General features: G+C 42.5%; 1 protein-coding gene across 2 annotated transcripts in view; it reads left to right on the forward strand.

Moving 5' to 3' along the window:
* DENND6A (DENN domain containing 6A) overlaps positions 1-27,149 on the forward strand; it is a 412,594-nt gene that overhangs the window by 142,139 nt on the left and 243,306 nt on the right. For both annotated transcript variants that reach the window (XM_078661568.1, XM_078661567.1), the window contains exons 2-3: positions 13,324-13,362; positions 13,466-13,508. In XM_078661568.1, the coding sequence (XP_078517694.1) occupies positions 13,324-13,362; positions 13,466-13,508 (82 nt within the window). The remainder of the gene's footprint in view (positions 1-13,323; positions 13,363-13,465; positions 13,509-27,149) is intronic.

Genomic DNA, 27,149 nt, shown 5'->3' on the forward strand with positions numbered 1-27,149 from the left:
ACTCATGCTCAGTTTGTCTCAGAGAGATAAACAGAATAAACGATGGGGACGTTTTCAATAAGCATTTATTGATCCAGCATCATTCTAGTGTAAAATATGTGTGCTGCGACCACCATAAGACAGAAACAGATATATGCGTTTATTAGCATCAACAGAGTAAAGAAAAGGTAGAATTATACTATAATGCTAAAACAATGAATATATGCAGGCATAAATATACATAACAGTAAAAATCCGTACTCCTATGATGCAAGCCCTAATAACTAGATGTACTTAAGTGTACCTAGCATGTATGTGGGTGTATAGCCAAGAATCCCCTTGGAATAGAGCCAACCCCATTACCTGATGTGGGAGAGCAAAGGACCCCGTCTTGGTCTCAAGAAAGACACCCGCGCCTGATGTCAGACCACTGCGTGCTGGAGTGTCTGCATGCAGGAACCTCAGCGTCTCATTTCAGCGTAGAAGTCTTTTTCTTCTCTGCTCTGCCCAGCGCCGATGTTGTGCTTATATACCCAAAAGGTACCCTCTGGGGTTCTACCTAGAAGTGTACTACAGGCATATCAGGCAAGCATGAACATAGAGGTGTCCCTTATACAGAGTTATTATGCAGAAGATGGCCATTCTGCTGTGATACTGAGAATCCTCATGCATTTTACATGAGGCTAGTTTTCAGAGAAAACCACACAACAGTCCTGTAGCAACTAACTAGGTAAGAGGTCAGCATCAGACCCGTTATGTAGAACAATGGAAGGACAGATGTAGGTAAAAGGTTTTGTAACTACCTAGGCCTATATTGGAGTACTTTGTTACGTGTGAAGATAAAAGTTGCGTACCTATAACTACAGTTTAATCACTTTCATACATTACCAGTCTTGAATCATTCTTCATCGTTGGATTGAGAGTCCCACAGTAACCTTACACAAACAAAATGATATCATATGAGACCTCAAAAGTCTTAAGACAGTGTCCAAATCATTGCAAAAGACCCACATATTAGGCGGTTCCAGCAACCAGACTAGAGTCCCAATTGTGATGGACAGGCTCTCCTTTGGTGGACTTCGACAATAACACAGAAGTAGGCTATCTTTTCTTCCAACTCAGCCTGGCCTTTGTCTTGACAACAGATGCCTCAGTGGAAGCATCTTCAAGAATTGTCAGCCAAAGAATGGTGGTCCACAGAGCTGTCAGAAGAGGTCTTCAATCCTCCATGTTGTGGTTAACCTATTTCTGGGTGTTAATCTGCACAACATAATAATGCTGCTGCACTTAGCTAAAATGATTCAGAAAAGGGGGTGGTGATGAACAGAGTGTCTGAATTAAGCAGACCACTCTTACCCAGTCCAAAGATCAGGGCTTGATCCATCACCATTTTTTAGCTCACTGCACCATCCCTGCTCAGAACTTGGCTATATGCAAATTAGTCTGTTCCTGTCCCAGTGCATGATGGGAACAGGGCAAACCAAACTACCAAGCCAATTCTTATACTGGGAAGGAAACAAGCTTCCGGGGACCGGTTTCTGCCATTTCAGGCGTCGTCGGCCCGGCTTGCTTGAATCCTGATGGTGCAATGAGCAAGGGACTCACATCTGAGTATACCCTTCCACGCTTGTGGTGGACAAAATGATTCAGAAAAGGGGGTGGTGATGAACAGAGTGCCTGAATTAAGCAGACCACTCTTACCCAGTCCAAAGATCAGGGCTTGATCCATCACCGTTTTTTAGCTCACTGCACCATCCCAGCTCAGAACTTGGCTATATGCAAATTAGTTTGTTCCTTTCCCAGTGCATGATGGGAACAGGGCAAACCAAACTACCAAGCCAATTCTTATACTGGGAAGGAAACAAGCTTCCGGGAACCAGTTTCTGCCATTTCAGGCGTCGTCGGCCCGGCTTGCTTGAATCCTGATGGTGCAATGAGCAAGGGACTCACATCTGAGTATACCCTTCCACGCTTGTGGTGGACAAAATGATTCAGAAAAGGGGGTGGTGATGAACAGAGTGCCTGAATTAAGCAGACCACTCTTACCCAGTCCAAAGATCAGGGCTTGATCCATCACCGTTTTTTAGCTCACTGCACCATCTACGCAAGAGCCCCCTTTACTGATTTTTCCCCAAGCAGCAACCTGGAAGAATCGTAATACCTTCGCTCATCATTACTGCCTTCATGTCATGGAAGTATGAGCTGTACTTTATCTTTTCAGGTAAAGATGTTGCATACTGTTCTGTTTTACAAGCCGTGGGGCAAGACGATCGGAAGGACGCCAGAACCCGAGCAGGAGATCCTACCCTTCTATCATCACATAAATATAACTTGGATGAAGACTGAGGCTAAATACAGGCACGCAGTCCATTGACGCGCCACATCTTTTTACATCTCTGATATAGAAACATCTGTTTTCACTACCCCTAAAAAGAGAGAGGAAGGGAAAACGCGGATTCCTCCATTAAAATCGGTGACACTACGTGGGAGGACAAATATCCCCCAAGCGATTGCACCAAGATCTATAAGGAGCCCCGCCTTTTTTTCTCGAATATTTCTTGATTGGAGGAATATTCCTTTCGTGTTGATAGTGTTAAAATCCAGGAGCGTTGGATCCCTAAGGAGCCCCGCTCACATCACCAACCGTGTGTGTTACAATTGTTCCATGACCCACTCGAGCAATACAGTGAGAAATATTGGTTATTTGTTCAACTGAAAGAGAACAGTTTATATACCTTGTCCTGAAGAAGGTGGCTTATAATCACAAAAGGGCCATCGAAACGCGTCGACGTATTACATGGAGTTACATCCAGGAATCTGATAGGGTGGCGAATAGATGAGATAATTTGTGGACACCCATAATATATGATTATAATGAATTCCATTAGGAGTAACCAATTACTGATGTGCTTATGATCATACACTGTTTTGTTCTCTGATAGTTGTTTTTTATATTGTTAACACATAGGTGTTTTTTAATTTTTAAACTGTCTGTTCAAAATTGTCTTTTGATGATGTTTTATCTATTGTATAAATTACATGAAGTGTATTAAATTTGTTTACTTTTGCATATCAGTTGTTTTTGAGTATTGTTATACATAACTGACTATAGTGGGCCCTGGATGATTCATTCCGGTGTTGCTTCCGGCGACACTTTTGCTACTGTGTATGTATGTGGTTGAGTGAAGATCGATTGTTGATCGCGGCTTAGTGCAAAATTATTCCCAGGAGAAACTTCCTTTTTTCTTACCTGTGGTACCCCTTCTCTTGGGTGTGGGGTCGCTCCCATTCTCTCTTTTGCCATACTGTTCTACCCCATTATCTGCAGTGATATGGTATTATGTGATATTGTTTGCTAATCCTATTCAGGCATGGGAATCTACGAAAGATCCAATGCAGAAAAAGAAACCAGTTACTTACATTCAACTAAATCTTGCCAGCATTGGTATCTTCCCAGTAGAGGCTAACCGTGCAACACTTAATGCTTTTAACACTTGTGGTGGAAACCTTAGGTGATGTGGCCTCTGGAAGGAGGATGGTCCGAGCACTCCCTCCACATTGGCTACACTTAGAGTCTTTTGCAATGAGGAGATTTGGAAACTGTCTTAAGACCTTGCCAGCCTTCTATGCTCTCATTCTGTTTTAGTAAAGTTACTGTGGGATTCCCACCCCAACAACGGGTAATGATTCAAGCATGAGAATCTATGAAAGATACTAGTGCCGCACCTGTAGTTACAGGGAAACAACTTGTTTCTTTAATCGTTAAAGGAGGCGAATTAGGTTAATACACTGATTGCCTATGATTAACTTTAAAAAAGTAAGCCAATAATAGACCCTACGGTTTTATTAGGATTAATTATGAAAAGTATGAATAGGATTTTTTGTCGATCAGCCTGCCTGTAGGGGATGTAGACCGCATATTAGTGGAAACAAATGCTCACAACTCAAAAAAAGGTTTTTTGGGGAAACTTTGCAAAACTGAAAATACACATAAAATATTAATTTGCTACGCAAGTGACAACTTTATGACTGTGTGTAAAGGAATCCGCAAACTGGAGTGAAAGTTTAGATCAAGTCATAAGAAAGATTAACGGGGTTTATTAGTAACTGGAAAGCTAATAAACCTAACATTATTAAAAATACCTTTATTGAAGATGAACTATTGGTGAGCAGTACAAGGAAACCAATTTCAATTTGACCATGCAGGTATCAGCAAATAACTTTATTTTTCAGATTTTATAATACCGTACACAGGAAAGCGGCTCTCTCGAAAAGGGAGTAGAAAGAAAAAATTGCTATTACATAACGCAGAAAAGCAAATACATACAATAATGAATCTAGGAACACCACAATTCACCTTTTAAAGGCGCAACAACAAGTTGCATATTTTATGTGTTTACCGGTCTCGGGAGGAGGGGGCATATATCACTTGTAGCCCAATAGTTAGGTCGCTCATGGTGGATGAGTCGTGTCTGATGAGTCTAACTTAAGCAAATAATTCCTCAGTGGCTACCAAATATCCCTAGGCCTAGAAATGGGTGGCAACAGGGAAAAGTGCAGCTCGCTATTAGTATCACAGTACATTAGGCTCTTAATCCATGCTGCTACTGTAGGTGAGTGTTTGCTCCACCAATGTGTGGCTATCTCCCTTTTGGCGAGGAGTAATGGGTATGTCCTGTATGTAGCCTAAAAGAGCAAGTAGAGGGGTAGGTTTGATGGGGGCGTGTGTCATAAGAGCAATCTCATCGAAGACTTCTCTCCATTACGATGCAATTTTATTGCATGTCCACATCATGTGTACATAGTCTGCTATTGTTGCGTGCCATTTTTGGGCAAGCGGATGATTAGGTAGTGTCCAAACGGGCTAGTTTGGCGGGTGTAGCATAAGTCCTATGCAGGAAGTGTAGTGTATCATCTTATGGCGATGATTAAAGGAAGCAAGGCATGTCTGTGAGCATCAGGCGGACCATACCTTCAGTCAAGGAGTGTCCCAGATCGGGCTTCCATGTAGCTTTAAGTCTAAAATCGCGGGTAGGCAAAAGATCCAAACAAATGTGATCTAGTTTAGAGATTAGTCTATCCCCATCAATGTCAGCGATCACCATTGTCAGTGGTGTAATTTCATTAGGGGGAAACAGATATGATTGAATCTGAGCCCTGAGCGCCCTCTGAAGCTGCAACATAAAATGATCCATATAAGGAGAACTCATGTTGGTCGGTAAAGAGATCCCCAAAAGTATGTAGTGCATAATTCGTCAGTGTACGTTGGACCAACTTTTCCGATGGGATAGGCAGCCTGGGGAATCGTGTGAGAATAAAGTATCTGGCAATTCAACCTGATGCATATACTTGACCCCACTAACTAGGACAGGCTGTAAAGCCCAAATGCATTCGTACATTGGTGTAATCATAGAACTGCTTGGTCTTATTAAGCAGACGTGCCATATCACCTAAAAAATCTGGGCCAGATCGTATCAACCCTACCTGGAGAGCTGTCTAGGTCTAACCTTCAAGTCTGGCAAGAAGCCATCAGCCACGCCTCTCAGTAGGGGGAGTTGGGTTTAGCCAATTTCTGTAGATCTCCCTTCTGGAGAGGAGCATTAAATAAATAGCTGGTACTGCTCGGTTCCGTCCAGGAGAATATAGGTTCCAGTGTCTACACCAAACAAGACAAGAAAGGAGCTTACCTTATTTGTGACTCCTGATCCCAGAGATGATTTTACTCGCAGTTTACCAGTAATAGGAAATTGATGGACAAGTGGAGAGCATGTTCTCATCGTGCGCTTCAGGCAGACCACAACGTCTGCATCCTGGGATATGTTTTTTTTCAAATTTTGCTTCCTTTGCAGGGTCCAGAATATTCTATTAAGGGTGGAAAAATGATAAATGTTCGAATTTGCAGGCTTAATCGTGTGGTGCAGTAGTTTTAAGGCTACGTGCCACAGGTGTGATGACTCTGACTCGGGCATCATCTCTTCCCACACTTAGTGAGGGGCCTTCAGATTAACGTCGTCTGCATATAAAAGCTTCCGATGCCATATGGAGACCTTTTGTTTCATAGACCGCCCATCCTGCAATCCCAGCTCAATTTCCCAAGTGCCCCTGGTCTCCTGTTTCCCGCTAGCGAATCAAGAAGAGAGCTTCCAATATTTAAATCTGGATAGAAGCCCACTAATCCCAATCTTACGTTCCTACCAGGGTAGTAACCCCCTGTACTGTTAATATTCTCCCCCAAGTTGTCATTCCAGCATTTCTTAAAGGGTAGCTGAAGGTGTCTTAAGAGACACTCTGGGGTGCCCAGGGAGTTCCAGATAGGTAAAAAGTTGTAGTAATAATTAATACCCTGGGTTTTCCTGACTCTGCACCAAGCACTGAGTGCAGCCTTCAAGACTTATAATCAGACTATTTAAAAGTATTTTGTGGCCCCATATTTAGAAAGGAAACCAATAAAAACCCAGCTCCTTAGTCACTTCAGTTAATATACTACCCCAAAGTGAATTGTCCGGTGTTCCCAGGAGCATCTTAAAATTGGAAGGCATCGCAATAGAGGTGCAAATCTGGCAATGCAAGGCCCTCTTTTCGCAATCTACGCCTCTATTTTTTCTGAGAAAGCCTAACCGTGCCAGAGGCCCAGATAAACGGTGTCATCTTCTCTTGTATTTTAGCTGTGAGAGTCCTCAACATAAAGCGCCCTCTATCCCCGGAGTGCTCTCTCTGATGCTGGCAACAGCTGCTGGGATTCCCAGCTTGAATTGTAACGGCCTGGGAGAATATCCCAGAGACCAAGATCCCCCTGAACCTGGGTGTCATTTGTCAGCAGCAGCAGAATGGAGATGGAAAAAGGGTCTTGGAGAAGCCTAGGAGCTGCTTCTATGGAAGAAGGTTGGTACAATAATTTGTGACGTTGCTCAAGATACTTACTCTACACTCTGCCTCCCCAACCTCTTTCTGCAGCCCCTCGGGAGGTAGGGTCGGGAGATTATCCTGCAGTAAAATACTTTAAAGCAATCCCTGAAAACAGTACACATCCCACAGGCACCGGTGCTGAGAGGGGTACTAGGGCCTTGAGCCTTAATCCTAAAAAGTAATCAACAGAGCCCTCTAAAAAGGCAGGAGCTGGGGGAAGGGGCGGGAAAAAGCCAGCTACCCAGATCAAAGTGACCCCATCCTTCAATTCTTTTTTAGAATCACGTCTTTAGAAGCACATCCACGGAGTGCCGAGGGGGCCCTACCAGCAGGGGCTGGGGAGAAGGGAGTCTGGGTATTGAGTCCCCACAAAGCTTCTTAGGAGCCAATAGCACAGCCTAGATGTGATCGGCTCTGCCCAGTGCATCCCACAGATTAGTAGTAGCAACAGATGGAGGCCCTTGAGACCCTAGAGAGTGACTGTGGGGGGGGGGGGGGGGGTGATGGGAATCCCACCAGGAGCATCACCAGGGGAAGGCAGCCTCCCAACCATATAGCAACTTACCGAATAGGTCTGAGTCGTCTGGCTGCGTTCTGTCCGAGTCATTAGCGTTTATTTTGCTGCGCCTTAAGGCAGAGATAAAAAACTGATTTGAAATCTCTGATGCTAACCAGCGTTTGATCCAAGCCTCCTGTCAGGACCTGAGCCAGAAGCTGGAAGAGGTGGCTGACCAGACCAAAATGTTGGATGTAGTATTCTATTTTAGCAGATCACATTTGCCTTGTGAACTCGAAAGCTCTGTATATAAACTATATTATAGTTAATGAATTTTTAACAAATACATAGCGTCCTTATTGGTAAGTCTTTGGGTGAAATAGTTATTTCGAGAGGATAGCAACAAAGGAAATTTTATGAAAACCATTCATCACCCGAATGACTAGTTTTTCTTGCATGATCTTGATCTGCAGAAATGGTAACACGCATAGGTAAATAATTAACAGTCCCCCCCCCCCCCAATCTTTTCCTGCCTTATAGTTCTGGAGGAGTGAAGAAATTGCTAACCAGTAAATCCAGGATTGGTGTTCCTTTCTGATATGCTTACAAATAACGGTTTCCTCAACCTTTGATATTTTATCAGCACATCCTGTAATGCAGCCTTCAGTCTACAGATAATGTTCCTAGGACCCCAACTTAGAGCCAGTCTCTAGACTGTGGGGGTAGTCTAGAGAAATGTGTAATCTTTAGTCAATAGCTTTTATACCATGGTTCGTTCCCTCTCAATGCACTGTTTCTTTCCAGTCAAAAAATGCACTGTACTGCGTGGAGATATAGAGGCCTATGCATTCTCAATAGGATGGGCAGGACATCAGGCACATATTGGCAATGTTATTTCAATGTGAAGAATATTTCACATTTTATGTATAAATATGAAGAACACTGCAAATGCCCTTCTCCTAAAGGACTAAACCATGCAATAGTAGGACTGTTCGAACAACTTGGGAGTATGACACTAAGGGCCTAATTAGGTTGTCGGTCAGTAAGCCTCCGACCGCTCATTGAAGGCTTACCGACTGACATGGTAAGTTTACATTCCAACCGCCGAATTTCCATGTCGACGGTCGGGGTGTAAACCGGCCGGTTAATCCGACTTGGTTCTGACAGACTCAAGGCCAGGGCGAGGCGGAACCGCTCATAATCCCTTAAGGATGGCGTTTTCGCTGTCTGGATTATGATGTCGGTTTCTGACAGCTTTTCTATGTCGGCCTTTCCAAAATGGAAAGGCTGTTGGAAAGCGAACCTTCATTCCACCGCGGCCTACAGTTGTGGCCCTGACTGTCACCTATGGTGCCCCCCTGAAAATCCCTGCACCGTGTGGCCGGCATTGTAAGCTGCCTTCCACACAGTGCCGGGATTGTCACAAACACCTATTTCTTAATGGGAACTTATTTTGTGGGCGGTTTCCACCCGGCGCACACACTTCCATAGAGAAATGGGCGCTTGACACTGCACCACGGAACCTTTACGACCGCATCGTAATATGCCGGTCGGATTCATTTCCAACTGCCTCATTACAATGGAGGCAGTCGGAAAGGAATCCGGCCGGTCATTCCGGCTGCCTTCCGACAGGCTCGTCGGCCAGTCAGAATGCAGCTTGTAATCCCAAGGGTGGCTCTTTCTGCCCTTGGGATTATGATTTTGGATTTCGGCAGCCTTTCTGTGCCAGCTTTTCCGACACGGAAAGGCCGTTGGAACTCTCATTTGGGGGCCCCCTTGGGTGCACGGCCTCCGGTTTGAGACTGAAGGGGCACTTATGGTTGATCCCTGCACCCTGTGAGGTGCCTGCCACGGGATGCAGGGATGAACTGCACCTCCCATTTTACAATTGGGGCTTGCATTCTAGCCGGAATGCATGCTCCCATTGTAAAATGTATGAATACGACCGAACAGTGTTTGGTCACATTCTAACGGGCCAGTCAGTACCTCCGACCAGGTGTTGGTCAGTACCATGACTGAGACGATGTTGGGCGGAGCCAATTCCGCCCGACACGTAATCAGCCCCTAAGTGTGGTTACATCGTAATGAGGTGTATGAAACCGTTGACCTATGGTCTGCCGGTTTTCACACAGAAATAATGAGGCCCTATGTGTAATGGCTACATATTACAACTTGACGCTGCCAAGTGCTAAAGTATGGCACTGTTTGCCTGTAGGGCAAGAACTGCCATTTGATGGCACACTGCACTGAATCTCAACCACAATCGATGGGCCACCATATCGCCATTACTACACCGTGAAAACTCTTTCCTCATTAGGTACTACATTAGCATAGGTAAGAATAAAAAAAAGCAATGTAACTTCATCAAATATAATTTTTTATTGAAACTGTTATATATTTAATACATTTTTAAAATAGAATGGTGATGGATTAAACCCAGATCATTTGACTGGGGGTGAGTGCTTGTATTGTCAACGCTCCGTCCATCATTTCCTTTGGTTTTGCTTTGTTCGCCATAAGTTGGCAGGGTATGCTCAGACGTGAGTCCCTTGCTCACTTTGCCACTGGATTCAAGCAAGCCCGGCTGAAGACGGCTGCAATGCCAGAAACCGGTCCTGGGAAGCTTGTTTCCGGTCCAGGGAAGGCATGGCTTGGCAGTTCGGGCTGGACTGTTCCCATGAGGCACAGGGTCAGACTGATTTGCATATGGCCATGTCTGAACTGGGGTGGCGGAGTGGGCTAAAGAATGGTGATGGATTAAACCCAGATAATTTGACTGGGGGTGAGTGCTTGTATTGTCAATGCTTCGTCCATCATTTCCTTTGGTTTTGCTAAGTGCTAAAGTATGGCACTGTTTGCCTGTGATGCTAGAACTGGCCTTTGATGACACACTGCACTGAATCTCAACCACAATCGATGGGCCACCATATCGCCATTACTACACCGTGAAAACTCTTTCCTCTTTAGGTACTACATTAGCATAGGTAAGAATAAAAAAAAAGCAATGTAACTTCATCAAATATTATTTTTTATTGAAACTGTTATATATTTAATACATTTTTAAAATAGAATTAATGGAGTGAGTTTAGGGACTCCTCTGGGACCCCTCCCCACATAAAATGTAGTGTGACAAATTACTATTAACATTTATTAAGTAAGTTATGATTTAATAAACTGCATTTATTAGATTCAATAACAATAGTAGGAGGTTTGGGGCTTTACCCACAAAATATTAAGCTTAGATATTTAAATAACATTACTATTAATGTTGTGCGCTAATTATATTGTTTATTTGTCATTTTAATAAAGAAAATTATTATAACAGTAAGTTACTATCGCTAATGTTTAAAATATTAATATTAGGGTAACCTATTTAAATCACCAAAATGTTTGGAGTTATAGCTCACCAAAGTGTAATAACTGTAATAAAGTATTAAGAATATTAATTTTAATTATTAATAATGTATTGTGCTATTTATTTTGTACAGCAGTTTTATTTTGAAACAAACAAGATAGCATTTTAAATATGGTCAAGGTTATGTAAAAGAAAAAAGACGGTGTTTAATTTAAATATAAAAAATATAAAGGGCTTGGAAGTTGTTGGGTTTAGATAAAAACTAATTTGAAATATTTGAGTATGCTTTATTAATAGTGTTATAAAAGTGGGGGGAAATAATGTAGAAATAATTTTAAAAAGATGTTATTAGGGAGGAAATAGTCCATTCTACAGTAAACATTGGAGGAAGTATAAGAAACTAATTCACTAAAAAAATCAATTGTAAGCGATTTAAATACTCTGAAATTATAATAACAATAACAAAGTTACACTATAAAAAAAATAGCTACTAAAAGGTGAATTAATTGGAGGGGTGAAGCAGTTGGTGGTTAAGGTAGCAGTATGATGCATAACATAGTGGTGCATGATGTACTAATATACAACTAAACTTATTCCCAATTAGCATTTAGACATTATTACCATGGACATCCTTCCAAAAAACTGAATTTTCATATTCTGATTCAACAGAAAGGTGACAATTCCGAGATCAGTCACCTTAACTAAGCACTAGCCTCTTATAATAAAAGGTGGATTATGTCTCAGCTGAGATACAGCGCCATTGAGTACAAGAACACATTTCTTGGTTTACAAAGATTTGAGTTTTAGCCTTATTTGAATCGTCGAAAATCATGCTAATTGAAACTAGCTTCCACAAGAGAAATGCAGTTTGTGGTAATACTGATTTGTCTTGGGGGCAGATTACGATGTTGTCAGGAAACCATTCCCACCAAATCAGTTTAGGAATGCTTTCCGAATGATTCGTATTCGGGGAGTCCTACTGTCCGTTTACGATGTGTCCGGATGGTTGCGGACTCGGTTCGGTCGGACTCCCATTGACTTCAATGGAAGCCTGTGTTCCAAACGAGAACACAGGCTCCCATTGAAAAAAGGGGTGGGTGGGGAAAACCTTGCACCCTGTGACGGGCACTCCGTGGTGCCTGCCACACTGTGCATGGTTGGGAAAGGGGGTCCCTTGGGTGCCCTCAGGGGCTCCATCCAGAGACCTTCGGGTGAAGGGGGGCCTGCTACGAGCCTCCGAAGTCTGATTCCCATAGCCTTTTCTTCTCGGCCAAACCGATTCGGAATGGCTGTCCGAATCGGTCATCGTGCTCGCTCCTTTGAAAACCATCTCCATTGGGCTCTACGATTTAGCTCCGAGCGACTCGGGCTGCCTGAATCTCATTCGATACCAATTCGGACAGTCCGGATGGCTTCCTTGAATCGTAATCGGTCGTCTGGACAGGTGTTCGATTCGGTTGTGAACATACTTCCCGAATCGGATTTGCAGAATACGAATCTCGTTTGGAGCCTTTCTTGATGACATCATATTCGGCCCCTTAGTGTCTCAGGGATCGATCATTTTATATAAACGCAGACCGAGAACATGCAACAACTTCCATTATTTAGCAAGCTCTTTTCCTTTCTCAGAAAGACTGGGTGACGATCACCTCACTGACCTCCTTCCCTCTACCTTTGCCCCTGAGAGCAGTCTTCTAGGCGTGAATACCAGCCACAGCATGTTAGAAAAGAGCACTCTCCCACCTCCATTGGCTCCCCCTCCCAGTACATATCAAACCTGATCCAAACTGAGACCTCAGAGCAAGAAAATATAAAACAGAAAAGAAAATCACCTCCTTCCATGACCAAAGGCTAGATGCTTGCTCTTTCTTTAACCAAAGCATCTGTTTGTCTTGTCGTTTTGCATCACTAAGTGTGTGTAACCAGCAGATCTGTGTGCTTGTATCTTGTCCTCTTCGTAATACTCCACTTAATTATCCCCCCTCAAAATCTTCCACCTGGGACATGTTTGTGCTTTTTACATACACCAAACTAGGTAAGTTAACTGTGCACCATATAAATATGTTCTGTATTTATAAGACAGCCCACTCCCATATATAGATTTGAGGAGCAAACAACAGTTACGTCTGTAGTGGGATCTTTTTTATCTTTTGTTTTCAAAAGGAAAGGCCAGACCATGATATTGAAACATGTTTCATAATTCTTAAATATGTTGGAATACACTGGATTGCTGTATGTGTTGCATGGTTATGTCCTCTTCGTATGCGTCCCAAAAATCTGTATGATCATTATTGGTTGTCAATCAAGGGAATAAAATATTTCAAGTCTAGAAATACAGATCAAGTGCTCCTTTTGCATAGATTTGCAAGTCTGTTTTATATGATTAGTGCTTTGTTTGATGTCCTCGTAAAACATGGGGGATAGTAGCCCTAATGCACCAGAATATATAGGAGCGTGTATTGCCTTTGTGATGAAGAGCAAAGAAAGTTGGCATGTTAAAAACTGCAAAAAATATTTGGTTATGGTCGGTCATCTTTATTTCCAAACACTTTTCATTATCTGATAATATTGCCTGTTTATTTTTTAGGTATTGTACCCAGAACATGCAAAATTGACAGACAAAGAGGTGAGTACATAGTTAAACTCAATAAAAATAATCATCAAAATCATAGGAAATGTGCTTATCTCCATTAGTTATTTTTAAATAAGCTGTTCTCTCTATTTTTCAGAAGAGCAACATTTGTTATTTGTCTTTCCCAGACTCCAATTCAGGTAATTTCTGCTTTTCTCATATGACAAAACTTTAGTCATGATATTTAATACCATGCATTCTATTTATCTGTTTGGTCTTTAGTTAACTTGTAAAAATATATTTTCTCCTTTTTCCCCTGTACATCCATATCACTGACTATGATTTTATTTCAACTTTACTCTATTTAGATTTTCTAAGAACCTCAGTGAAATATATCTTACGTATGATCAAAACTAATAAAACTTAGATTCTAAAAACACGAGAAATCAAAGGATGGATGGAAATTCTTTTTAACTAGTTGTAGACATCTTTGGCAGTCATGGACTATTTCTGAACTTACTACAAATACCTTCAGGTTGAAAACTGGTAACTACTGTTTTTCCAAAGGCTTCTTGTCATTGAATCTTATGTCACAGATTAATTGTCCAGCTATAGGAGACTGGCCTTTAACTGACTGATGATTCAGCCACTTTTGCCATTCATATCTGCCATCCCCAGGAATATATACAGGGACTTGGTGAAAGTATCAATTAAGCCTAATAGCTACATTTAGGGGCACTTGTCATGCTCTTCTTAACTGATAGCGTTATTTCATAACCTTTCATTATATCTGTATTTCTTCATCCTGCTTATGAACCCAATGTTAGTTGACTGTGATGTTGTGCCAGTGATGTCCTAGTTAATATTGCAGGTTTGATAAAGAGTTTATTTGGTGTATCTATATTTACTTCATGATGGTTTTCAATTCATAATTAAAAAGACTTACTGCGACTCGCTGGTATGCAGTTGAGCACACCGAAGTCTACATCCATAAAGTGGTTTACAAACTCTTCAAAGATTTATGTCCTTAAGCCTATTCTCTAAATCAATGGCCATTTATATATCTTTTTACCACTTTTGTTCATTGTTGGGCTGCAATTGCCCTTATTGCAGGAAAACCACTGCAAGATTCCATCCGATAGCATGAGCACACATAGTGGCAACTTGTAAGATATGCAGATCTGTGTGGGCCTGTGTAATACCACTAATAGAATTGCTTTGGCCCTTCTTTATCGATGTTAATTACTAACCATATCAACCGTGTCCATTTTAGCTGCCTCAGTAAAATAAAAAGTGCAAATTTATACCTTTGTAAGTTCTGTGTTTCTGTTTTTAACAGGCACAAATTCCACCATCCAATTTTACACGGACTGGAACATGTGACCTGCAGGTTACACGAGGATTTCTGCAATTAACACAATCTGTAACTGAGCTATTTTACTAACTTAGAAACCAATGACTTGCAGATGACCTGCAGCGTTCCTCATCTGGCACAATTACACTGAGATATTTTATAACTGTTAAAACATGTGAATAGCAGATAACCAACTGGCCTGTCTTCTCAGTGATATACCCTGAAACTTGATAAATCTACATAATCTGCATGAATTGTCTTAACTAGTGCCAATTAAATTAAAGGATTGTATTGAAGTTATCCAGAGGTGGCCGTCCCAGTGCTAACATACCTTGCTTAGGTAGTGAGCTATTTAAGCGAATAGATGTGTTTTGAGTTGTTTTCTAACACTTAGAAGACTGGCGTTCGTCCTGAGGCCGATTGGTAAGGATTTCCAGAGTTTTGGAACAAGGTAGGCTATTGTATGGCTTGTACCTCCCCGGTATTACTGCATATTTGTTGGACAACATAAACATCAGGATTGTGCCTGGCTGATTCTGTGCACACTCTCAGGATATGTTGGCCTATAGTCCTGCTATCTCGCAGTGCACCATTTGCACCCATTACTGGGTAAAACCTTACAGGGTAATAAATGTGTGTCCAACCTCAGAACAGATCTAGAATCCTTTTGTTTGAACTCGCATGCATACCCAAAGTAATATACAGGAAATAATCAGCAAGGCATTTCTGTATTTATGGAAGGATTCTTGTATAAAATACGTATGCTGTGATATTCAATAGAATCAAACAAATTAGCATTCCAAGAATAGTGAAAAAGATTACTAATTCCATCATTGTGATAAAACTGTGAATATATGTTGGCATATAAAAACCGTGTACAGTATACTCTTATCTAGAGCATCCTAATCTAACCTTGCCAAAGATGGGTAATCGGCTAAATCCGTACCGGGTGGTCTACCTCCTCATTACCTGCTGGTAAGTGTCATCAGGCTGTCTGTCTTGGTGTAGAGCTAGGCATCCCTCGTGTTGGTACACAGTAATCAGCGGAGCTGGAATTCTGGAATGCAGTGACCTCTCGGTATCCATTGAGTGCTTCTCTCACTTAAACAAGGAAGAGGTTCTGTATATATAATAAACAGCACCCATGCGGCCATGTTGAAACCTCAGCCAGGCCACAGTTGTTCTAGGTTGATAGCTTCATCCCAAGCACAATAACAACAATGACATTTGAGCATTAAACTTCATCCCTTGTAATGAATGTTCAAGTTGTCGTGATAGTGTGCCTACAAAGTGGAAATGTAAGCAATGCTGATTCAGAAAATGTTATCCTGCATTGGTACGCACACAAATGTATGTCAAAATTTATAGTGCATAAAAGAGAAGGTAACTTAAGAAACATGAGCCTGTAAATGGTGGTGTTCCTTACTAGGCCTAACCTGACCACCTGACACCCTCTCCGTGGACGTGAGTCGGTAATAGCAACTCTAAACAAACGCAACATGTAATGGCCAATAAGTATAAAAACCCTAATCAATTCCAAAGAAGCATCATGTTCATTTAATAGCAAAGAACATACAGAAAGCCATTAATAATCGTTAAAAATATAAAAGCCATATTTAAAACAAATTCGCAAAAGCAATTTTTCATTTAAAAGAAAGCTGATTTAAATAAGCCCCATGACTTGAAACTGCTAGATTGTTTGTGTTCCGAGAGGTAGACGAAACATGGCTGTTCCCAGCAACCACAGATGATGTTCCCAGAGGCACCCATCGGATCAGAAGCAACAGCAAGCGCAAGGGAAAACCGTACAAGTGGGCCGTTAACAGGCTCACTAGTAGGTCTATGTCCATAGGCCGAACCAGTTGTGTTCCTAGGCATATGAACAGGGCACACTCGAAAGTGCACAGAAGACAGCATGTGAAGTGAAATGTCGCAATTGGCATAGAAATAAACCTGTGGATTAACCAATCCGCTGAAGTTATTTCTGCAACAGTGAATGGTAATTTTTCCAACTTCGCTATATGTAACATAGAGCATGTTGCATCCTTACTTGCCATGATGCTTTGTTTCGTTAGATGGTAAGGAAAAAAAGAAACTAGTGGCATTAAGGTGTTGCCATGGTACAAGATCAGTATCAAGTGTATGAAAAGTCGAGCTAAGTAACCTAATCGATCTAAGCTGTGACTGCCCATGTTGTAAAGAGGACAAGTCATTCTGTATGATGTCTATTGCAGATGACATTGTTACCCAGAGAGTATATCCTAGTGGACCATGTAATCCTACCATTATCAACTACTGCTAAAGCCCTTTCTAAATTTGTCCTGTCAATTTTGTGGTCTTTCAGCAGCTTCCTGCTGGAAAACGTTCCACACTTCACTACATATTGCATACAAGAATAATTTTTGAAGTGGGTTTCAAGGACCTAATAAAAAGTCCTGTTGTCCTATGTCATACGAAAGAAGGGCCAAGTGTTTCTCCTGGGACCGTGTTGAGGTTTTTAGCCAATCAATGCACAACCTCCCAACACTATAAGTTGTTACCACCCAAGTGTTGTGTCTGCACGTAACGTAGGTCAGGCCTACTGATCTTAAACCCTTTGGTGTCACCCAGGAAACCTGCATGACATCTGTTAGTATCCAACAGCCACACTAACTACCCCCCCATGATTGCTTCCTGAAGAACTGTATGAACAGTTGCAAAGCATGATGTCTAATATTTCTTCTGTGTAAATGGCAAACTGTTGGCAATTTGCAAAATGGGCAAATGTGGGAATGGTTGGTGTATTTAAATCTTTTATCTTAGCCAAGACATGATGTTTGCTGCACAGTTTGTTCAGGAAAATTATTTGATGCGATATCTGGCATGCTATAAATAATCTCTCCCCCTGAACCTGCCAATCTTTAGTTCTCCAAATGGATTTTAAATCACCAGTGTCTCTCCAAAATTCAAACATTTGTGTGGACGACTAGAAAATAAAATATTCAGTATATGGCCGATTAGTACCAATGAGTACATTTTTCTTTGCTGTTGATGGTATGAGCCTGCTGGGTCAGCTGGATTGTGACCAGAGAAATATGCAGACTTCTGTGCAAACGTTTGTGACTTGATGGTGTAGTCCAGTGTTCCCATTGTGTAAAATTGAATACTGCACATGGAGTACTTGCTTTATGCAAGAAGTGGTGACGATAATGTTGAAAACAGAACATTTCATCATAATCAGTCCTACCATTATACATATCATCAGAGTTTAAAAACAGTGAAATACTCTAGATCGTCTAGCATTGCATGCACTGTATCGATGCCCCAATCATTGGAGATAGTGATAGGGGTGATAATATCATTTAAAGAAATACGGAATACATATTGTATTTGCCAAGGTTCAGTTGGACCAAATACATCATAGGATACCTATCCCAAACAATTCCATCAGGAAACAGACAAGCAGAGATGTTCTTCAGGGAAAGGTCTCTTCGCAAATGGGGCCAGATTATGATGTCGGGCGGTTTGCCACCGACAGGCTATCAGTAGCTGCCTGTCTAACATAGGCTGCCTTCTGACCGTTGCATAATAATGTGGTCGGTCAGAGTGCAGCTGGCGGAGGGACCGACTGAGACCTCCAACAGGCTCAGGAAGCCCGTGTCGGTCGGAGCAATGGGGCGGTGCCTGCGGTGGCTCTGCTGTAGGGATTACGGTGTCCCTTTTCCCACTACCTTTACATGGCGGTCCAACCGCCATGTAAAGGTAGACAGTATGGGACTTTGTTGGCTTGGTGCGGGGCTCCGTCCCCCGAGGACCTCTGCTGTGGGGCCAAGAGGGCCAAAATTCATGCACTGTGTACTAGGCCCCACATGGTGCCTGGCACAAAGTGCATGGATTTTTCAAAACATGCCTTTTTCAATTGTGGCTTTTGCTGCAGCCCTTTTCTGGCCCGCAGCACAAGTAGCAGTTTTTAAAGGCATTTTTCCGACTGCCTTCATGGCGGTCGGATCGTAATATGGCTGGTGAAGCCGCCAACTACATGTCGGGTGGTCTTTATCCCAATATTATGGTGGCCTACAGCCATCGTAATGAGGACCTTTGTGTGATGAAGAATGAGCTGTTAAAACCAAGTTCACCAATTGTACAGAAGAGCATTCTGATAGATAGTTTCTGTTCAGAAGCTGCAAAAAGACTGTCACAAAACCAATCTAGAGGACGAGGAAAAATAATGAAATTGTAATCCACAGGTATAGCCATGGAATCTACCTCTGAGAGATGGAGGTGGCTCAGATGAATATGAAAAGAAGTAATCAAAGTTGATAAGTAGCTTTGAGGCTGTTTGATCTATTTTTGGCAGCTTTGGAGGCTGTGGAGAACTTGGCGTAGACTCTAATTGTGGTACATTGACATAGACACCATCCGCGTCTTGGTTCCAAATAGATATCTGTGTTTCTGTACAAGTTGTTTGTATAGTAGTTGATGTATCAGGTAGAAGAGATACTTCGTTATTTGCTATCCCCAGCCGGGAAGTTGAAGCTTCATCGCTGATCAAAGCTTCCAATGGGACTTCTTGTGTGGTAGTGGGTGGAGCTGGGTAACTACTCAGGTTCCCACATGCCCTACTGTGTAAAACCAGCCACATGATGTGGTTTGATGAGATCTATTGATGCAAATCTCTTGTTTTTACAACCAGCTAGGGTCAGTAAAAGTACAGTTCTGGTACCTTCCACATCCAGGACGTGTAGAGGTGCTCTGCAAGATTGCCCACATTTTTTTTTGTCCGCTATTTTCTTCTGGACTAGTTCACCAATCTTGGGGCTCCAACCAGGAGTTGCTGGTGCTTCCTTCACTGCTCCAGTGGTGGTGTGTTGTGTTTTACTTGGGCGTTACTTTGTGCATCCCAGAAGCTGTTCAGTTCCTGTAAAACAGCCAAACATTCATTGATGTCAAAGGGTGTTTCTGCTGCCACTGTGCTGGTACTGTCAAGGTCAGGTACCCACAACTTAACCCCAAACAAGATTTCATATGGAGTCCGACCACCCAGGGATTTTCTAGCCAGATTGTTTAGGGCTGTCTGGACCCCATATAGGTGAGGGACCCATCTGCGATGTGAGCATAATGCCCTTACTGATAAAGACTGCTTTAATTCTAGGTTCTTACTCTCCTCTACCAAATTTCCCTTGGGATTATAGGAGAGGAGTACTGCACGGTCACACCCAATTTTTCCATGGTGTCTTTGTAAGGCCTAGAGGCGAACCCTGGCCCGAATGGAAAGTGCCAACTGCGTATGTCCTGATAAAGACTTGCATATACTCTAGAACAGTTCGGGTATCTGAGGATTGCTGTGGCCAGACCTATAGGAATTGAGAGCAAGAACCCACTACTACCAAGATGTATTTGTAAGCCCATCTGATTGTAAGGGGCCGCAGTGGTCCAAATAAACACAAGCTAGTGGCTTGTTTGAGAACAGTAGAGGTGTCTGAGGTGGACGAGCTTCAGTGCAACCCTTCATGTGCTGACAGATGTCACATTTAACGACAAAGTCCCTAGTCTGTTTATAAAGACCTTGCTACTAATAGCATTGCTGCAGTACTGAAATTGTAGCTGTGACCCCTGCATGTGCAGATACTAGGTCCTCATGTGCTGCTAGGATTAAACCTGACCTGCGTTTGAATTGGGTATTACTCGATCCCACACACTGGTAATCGGAGCAAATGGTATATTTTGCGCACTTAACCAGTAGGAGTACTTTGCTTGAACGCCTTTTGGCCAATGGGTGTTGTCACATGAAATGTTGACAGCCGACATAATGTCTCTATCTGTCCTCGTACTGGAACGAGTAAGTGCAGCGACAGCAGTAGTTTGCACTCTTGATTTTGCGGCTTTATCAGCCATGGAAATCCCTGCAACGTGTATTCCTACACGTTGATTACGCAAGGTATGAATCACATGAGTCTGTGGCAAGCATTCTTTCAGCTCAGCCACTTGTTCCACAGCGCTTTCACGGCTCGAAAAATCATATAAATGTTACTAGTAACTTGAAAAGTCTACTCTACCTAACTGTAATGTACTTGACCTCTGTCTCTGATAGTGGAGGAAATGTGACAAGATAACCAGTTTGAAAAGCATCTTTATTGCTCTTTCACTTTGTGAGCAATAAAGATGCCTTTAAATCTTGTTATTTTGTCACATTTGCTCGCTTTCAGAGACAGAGGTCAAAAGTCAGTTTGTCTTCCTACTTGCCATAAAGGTCAAGTAGGCTCTAAAAATAGCTCATCCTGATTGAATCTGGCTCGCCATAGCGAGCAGGCGAGTGGATTTTTCGAGCCCTGGCTTTGTGGTTTATTTGTAGCCTTTGGAGGCTCTGATTACTTCTGGTTCCAGTAGTGTAGATACTCACTGTAAGACTGGACACAATAATACGAATCGCACACTATCGTTAGAGCGGTCGACCTCGAATCTGGGGAACTGGGTTCGAGTCTCAGCAATGACGCTGAACATCCTGTGATTCTGGGTAAATCACTTAATCTCCCTGTGCCTAACAAAAAAAATATGACTGTGTCCTCATGTAATGCAACTGGTGCTATGTAAAGCACTCTGATACCTGATTCGGGTCAAGTTTGCGCTATATAAAACTCTGTAAATTATGAGTGTGGGGAATCCGAGATCCGTATTCTCCAGTGCCAGAATTACAGCTCTGAGTTCTGCCAGCTTCACTGTGCAATCTCCTAATCACTACGTGCAGGTCTTTTCATGGTGGAATTCACCATTCTGCATTCTTCCCTTAACAGCGGTGCACGCTGCAGAGTATTGGTGCTTTGTCCCTACGGCAGGCTCTGCAGAACCGTCATCATAGATGATGCAATCATACTGATCGAGGCATGATTTATTAGTCCGGTGTTATTCATTTTTGTACTGTAGGTATGCTTGTGTTTGTCGTGTAGAGTCAAATCTTTAGTCTACATCTGTTGCGGTGACGGAGTTGGCCCACTGTATCTATCTTGGATGTTATGCTTTAGCGTTGGGAACACTGGCTTTCATGATCGCCTCTAAGGGGGCACCGCAGTCGCCAATGAGCTATATATCTCTCTCTCTCTCTCTCTCTTTTATATTCAATTGGTGCAGTGTATCCCACAATAAATGTAACATAGGTATATCCTGATTTACCTGCAACGATAAGGATCACAAGGTTTGCCGTTTTTACATGTGTAAGTGGTTTGGAGCTAGCATGTCAGCTTGTACTGAACATAAAGTCTGTGTGTGTTGTCAAATGTGTGCTTGAAAAGTCTGGATGTATCAAGTCATAGAATGGATTAACCCTTTCTGCGTAATCTGGATTGTTAGTACTGCCAAAATGTAGGAATCCCGATATGGTTTAAAGTTTCTTCAATGTGTTTGGTTGTTGTAAAAGCGCAAACTTCTCTAAGAAGTGCGTTGCTAGACTTTTGCCTTCACCTGACAGCTCGTATCCCAGAAACAGGCCATTTAGGTGGGCAATCTTTGATGATTTTTTTTTTTCATTAAATCTGTACCCCATGTGAGCAAATCACAAACTATGCGATCCACTCTTGTCAAGGGTGTAGAAAGGTCATCATCTGTTAAGTAAATGCCGTCGACATAGCACGATGCCTGATCATCAAATTTTGAAGAAGATCTGCAACCAGAGCTGAAAACAACCCAGGACTTTTCTTATACTTTTGGGGCAAACAACAGAACTGTTTTTGAGAGCACAGCACACTATATAAGTACTTGCTTTCAGGTGCTATATTACGGCAAAAAAATCCATGTGAGATCTCAAATGTGGTTTAGTATTTTTTATGCACTATATTAGTGCAGCGCTATGTGACTTTTGTAGAGACCCCCCCCAGGATTTTGCGGCAAAAAAAACAAAATTTGTAGCCCATACCTAAACATTCTGAGTATCTTTGCAGTGGGTAAAAAATGTGCCTGCCACAAAAATGCTGAAGGTCTCTGCTTAGTCACTGCTGGAGACTGTGCTATGTCACAGTCTGTAACATTGCAGAGGCTCCAGCAGCACAGCGTCAGGAAATAGAGGGTGTCTGTTGCCAAAGAGAGTAGATTACAATGTAAAATGTGCTCTTTTTGGCATCAGACAACCTGTGCATGCAGGGCAGCAGGGGCTGGAGGGTGAGGATGGGGGAGGTGGGGTTGGGGCGGTAGAGCAGGTTGAAAGGTTGATGGTATATAAAAAAAATGAGAAGACCTGGGGTTAATAGGAGACAAGAGCGGGTCGAGGGACAGGTGTGCAGTGGAGTGTGAGGGGGCGGGAGAGCCTTGCAAGGACCTGCAGGGTCCACAGGGGCACACAAACCTTCAGACTGGCTGTAGGCTAATCACACAAGAGTGTAACAAATGTGTGTGCAACCTTATAACAAGACATCCATGACCTTCCCCCACCCCCCAACCCAAGGACATCGTGGTAACAGATCTAGAACCCTTTCATTTGGACTCTCATGCATACCCAAAGTAATACACAGGAAATATTCAGCAAGGGGTTTCAATATTTATTGAAGCATTGCGATTCTTGTATAAAATATATGTAAGGCAATAATCAATTGAATGTAACAGAGTAGCGTAGTTAGCATTATGAGAATAGAATCGTGAAAAAGATAAAAAATTACACCATTATGCTAAAGCAGTGAATATATGCTGCCATATAAAAACTGTGTATAGTCTACTCTACATAATACTAAAGAGTACCCATGTGGCCGTGTCGAAACTATAGTCAGGCCTCAATTGTTTATTCTAGGTTGATAGTTTTGTCGCCTACTGGACAATAACAACAATGACATTTGCGCAGTGAGCTATATTCCCTTATACTGAATGTTCAAGCTGTCGTGATAGTGTGCCTACCAAGTGGAAATGATAGTAGTGCTGATTCAGAAACTGTTATCCTGCATTGTCTCTTACACAAATGTATGTCAAAAGTCATTGTGTGTAAAAGAGAAGGCAGCTTAAACAATAGCATGTAAATGGTGCAGTTCCTTACTAGGCCTGTCCTTACTATGTGACAAGGTGAATGAGCAACCTGTTTCTGGGCTCTCTTGATTCTGGGGATGGTGAGGAGAGATTTTTTTTTGTTTTAAGTCAATTCTCCATTGGTGCTGTAGGGATTAATGAAGTGACGGAGGATATACGGACCAACCTTGTGTTTTGCACGGTGTTCAATGCAAAGTGCTTTAAATCTTTTATTTATTGTCAGCCAGTGAGTTGTGGTGAAATGCGGGTGAGTTGACTGAGTTTTGGGTATATCCAGCACTGTTCGAGCCGCAGCATTCTGGATAAATTGCAGTTTCTTGATGACGGAAAGTGGGCTGCCTAAATGATGAGAGTTGCCGTAGTCAAGGCAAGATAGTATGAGACCTTGGACCACTGTTCTGCGTGTTTCCATGGAAAGCCAATTAAAAGTCTTCTTTAGAGCTCTGAAGAGGCTGAAACATGAAGCTGCAACTTTCTTTGCTTGATAGGTCATGTTAAGCTGTTTGTCGAGTGGGACACTCTGACTTTTCACCTCTAGTTCAGGCAGTGGGCGATCGGCCCGAAAACGGGGCCAATTGTGATTATCCCATAGTGAAGGGTTCTTTCCGATTACCAAGAACTCTGTTGTGTCTCCGTTTAACTTAAGGCAGCTAGTTGCCATCTAGTTGTTGACCTGCTCTAGACTTCGGTTAATTTTTTCATATTAGGAGTCTATGTTCGGTGACAAAGAGACAATAATCTGGGTATTATCCGCGTAAGACACCATGGTAAAGCCTAGGGAACAAATGATGTCAGATAAAGAGCAGACATATAGATTAAAAAGTGTAGGGCTCAAGGAGAAGCCCTGCAGCACTTCATATTTTAGCTGATGATTCGTAGAAAGAAAGGGCTCTTAGCTAATGTGGAAGTCCCTGTTGTATAGGAAAGATGAAAGGTATTTTAAAGCACTATGTGTAATGCCTGCTTCGTCCAGTCCACACAGTAAAATGGAGTGGGATACTGTGTTAAACGCTGCGCTTAAGTCAAGGAGAATAAGCGCAGCTGATACGTCATGATCCAGGACCTTTTTAATGTCCTATTTGGCCATCAAGAGCACTATTTCTGTAATGCAGCCTGATCGGAACCAGTTTGCATGGGGTGCAGTATGTTGTTAGATTCCAGAAATTCAGAGAGATTGCAATTTATTGACGTTTCTAAGATTCTGCTGACTCCTGGGAGTAACAAAATGGGTCTGTGGTTTTCCTTTAGATCAGGGTTTAGCAAAAGTTTCTTCAGTAGAGGGCGAATGATGGCATGTTTCCACATGTCTGGGACAATGCAGTTATCCAGGAAGGAGTTGTTTATGTCTGTCAGAGCTGATAGAATGGCATCCTTCCCTTTATGAGGATATCTAAGGGTGGGGTGTCCAGCGGGGAGCTGGATTTGACTGTACTAGCTTTAGCTAAAATTTCATTTTTGCTCGGTTGCAGGATAGTGGAAAGCTCAACCTTGGTTTTATTTGCTATGGAATTGTCATTAGTCCTGTTATTATGGTCTGGTGGACCTTACAGAGTATCGTAGATGAGCCTAACCTTCCCAAGAAACTAGCTACCCAGTAGCTCACAATAGTCTTCGGAGGGGGAAGGGCCTGCTCCTGAGATATTGGGCTTTAAAAAGTTGTCCATGGAGTAAATTTCCTTAGAAGGATTTGAGCACTGACTGATCCTGTCTACAAAGTCATCAAGCTTGACTCTACCGATGGCATGTTGATATTTTTCAGGGCTTTTTTGCTGGCTTGCTTACATATGTCGTCGTAGTTGCACCTCCACTTCCTTTCGCTTCTTGTGCAACTTTTTTTAGTTATCTTAGCTCTTCTGAGAACCACTTGGCATTATCCCTAGACCTGGATATCCTGTTGCTTTTTAAAGGGGATTAGCACGTCTAAAGTAGTGCTAACCCATTCCCTGAAAGCTAAATAGCTTACGGAGATATCTCCACCTAGTTGTGGAGTGGAGTTGCGCAAAGCCAATTCCAAACGAATTATGTCAGGTGTGGACCATTGCCTGGTAATCCTTGATTGCGGTGTCTTGGATTTATCCTCTCCTATTCTAGGAATGGGCAACGGAATCAGAGAGTGATCCGAACAACAAACTGTCATGGGGACGTTTACAGTCACATTAGAAATGTTGGTAAAAATGAGATCTAATATGTGGCCCTTGTTATGTTTGGGGGACGTGACCAGTTGAGAGAGCTGAATGGTTTATAGGTCCTGTAGGAAGTTTGCAGTCTGAGTACATGTTTTATCATCGAGGTGAATATTTAGATCACCCAGTAGCGTACAATTAGGTGTCTTTAGGCTGTGTGAGGCTAGGATGTCTGGTATGGCCTGAAGAAACTCCAAGGCGGTAGATAGACTAACAATCCTGAACAATTGTAGGTGTGGGAAAGTTTAATCAAGACTGAGACTTTTGTAGTCTAAGATTGTGACTGTGGTGAACTTGCAGTCAAGATTGCTTATAAAAATAATGTCCCCATCCCCCCCCCCCCAAATCTTATCAGCCCGATCCCTTCTTGCAATTGAGCAGCTAGGCGAAAATACTGCAGCTGTATGTGACCAGCTGTCGTCTTTCAGTCATGTTTCAGTCAGGAAAAGGGTTTCTGGGTGAGTATCATCTAAAAAGATTAACAATTCAGATGTATGTTTTCGGGAGGGATTTGCGATTGATTAGGAACCTGTGCGAAGACGTCCTGGCTGACTATGAACAGTTTGAGCCTGATTTCTACAGATGATGGATGACCATCTGTCACCTTTCCTTCAGGAGATCTAAAAGTATGTTTGCAATTTGGACACTTACTAAATCTGTTTGACAGGATCTAGGGGGTGACGACAGGCTTCTGTGGTCTGGGAGTTGAGGCATTTCATAGACTCTGAGGAGTGTTAGATTCTATCGGAGACAAAAAGGTCAGGAGTCATGGCCCCTGTCCCCAGCCGGACATGTACTGGCACAGACAGGCTTGCCTTCGGTATGCCTGCGGCTTTCAGAAATTACACTGCCAACCCAAAATGGCATCCGTTCATGTACTTCCAGGATTCTAAACTGGCACCGAACATGGCCATGAAGACAGCTGTCCCCAAAGAATGCTCCCATGCACCGATAGTAATACAAGTGCTTTCCTCACTCTATACTCCTTTTCTTAAAAGTGCAAATATCGCAGTAGCAGCTGAAAATGTGTGCAAAGCAAAAGAGTTGACAGTAAAAGTTATTACTGGGCCTAGGGAAACTCTTGGCAAAGTAGGACCAAGTCATGTGACTGAATTAACTAAATCATACATCAAGAAAAGGCAAATTATATGGCTTAAGGCTGCACATTTTGAAGCAATATTACTTCACTATTTTAGCATTTTTACACGTTGGCACTGTGTGGGCAAAGGTTGCACCCCATTAATATCAGTTTAACAACTAAACATGGCAATCTGACTAAAAGGCGGCCTACCTCTGCATGCCAAAAGGCCTGCCACTGCTCTGCA

Source organism: Lissotriton helveticus, chromosome 9 (genome assembly GCF_964261635.1).
Source record: "Lissotriton helveticus chromosome 9, aLisHel1.1, whole genome shotgun sequence".
In the NCBI taxonomy this organism is placed as follows: domain Eukaryota; kingdom Metazoa; phylum Chordata; class Amphibia; order Caudata; family Salamandridae; genus Lissotriton; species Lissotriton helveticus.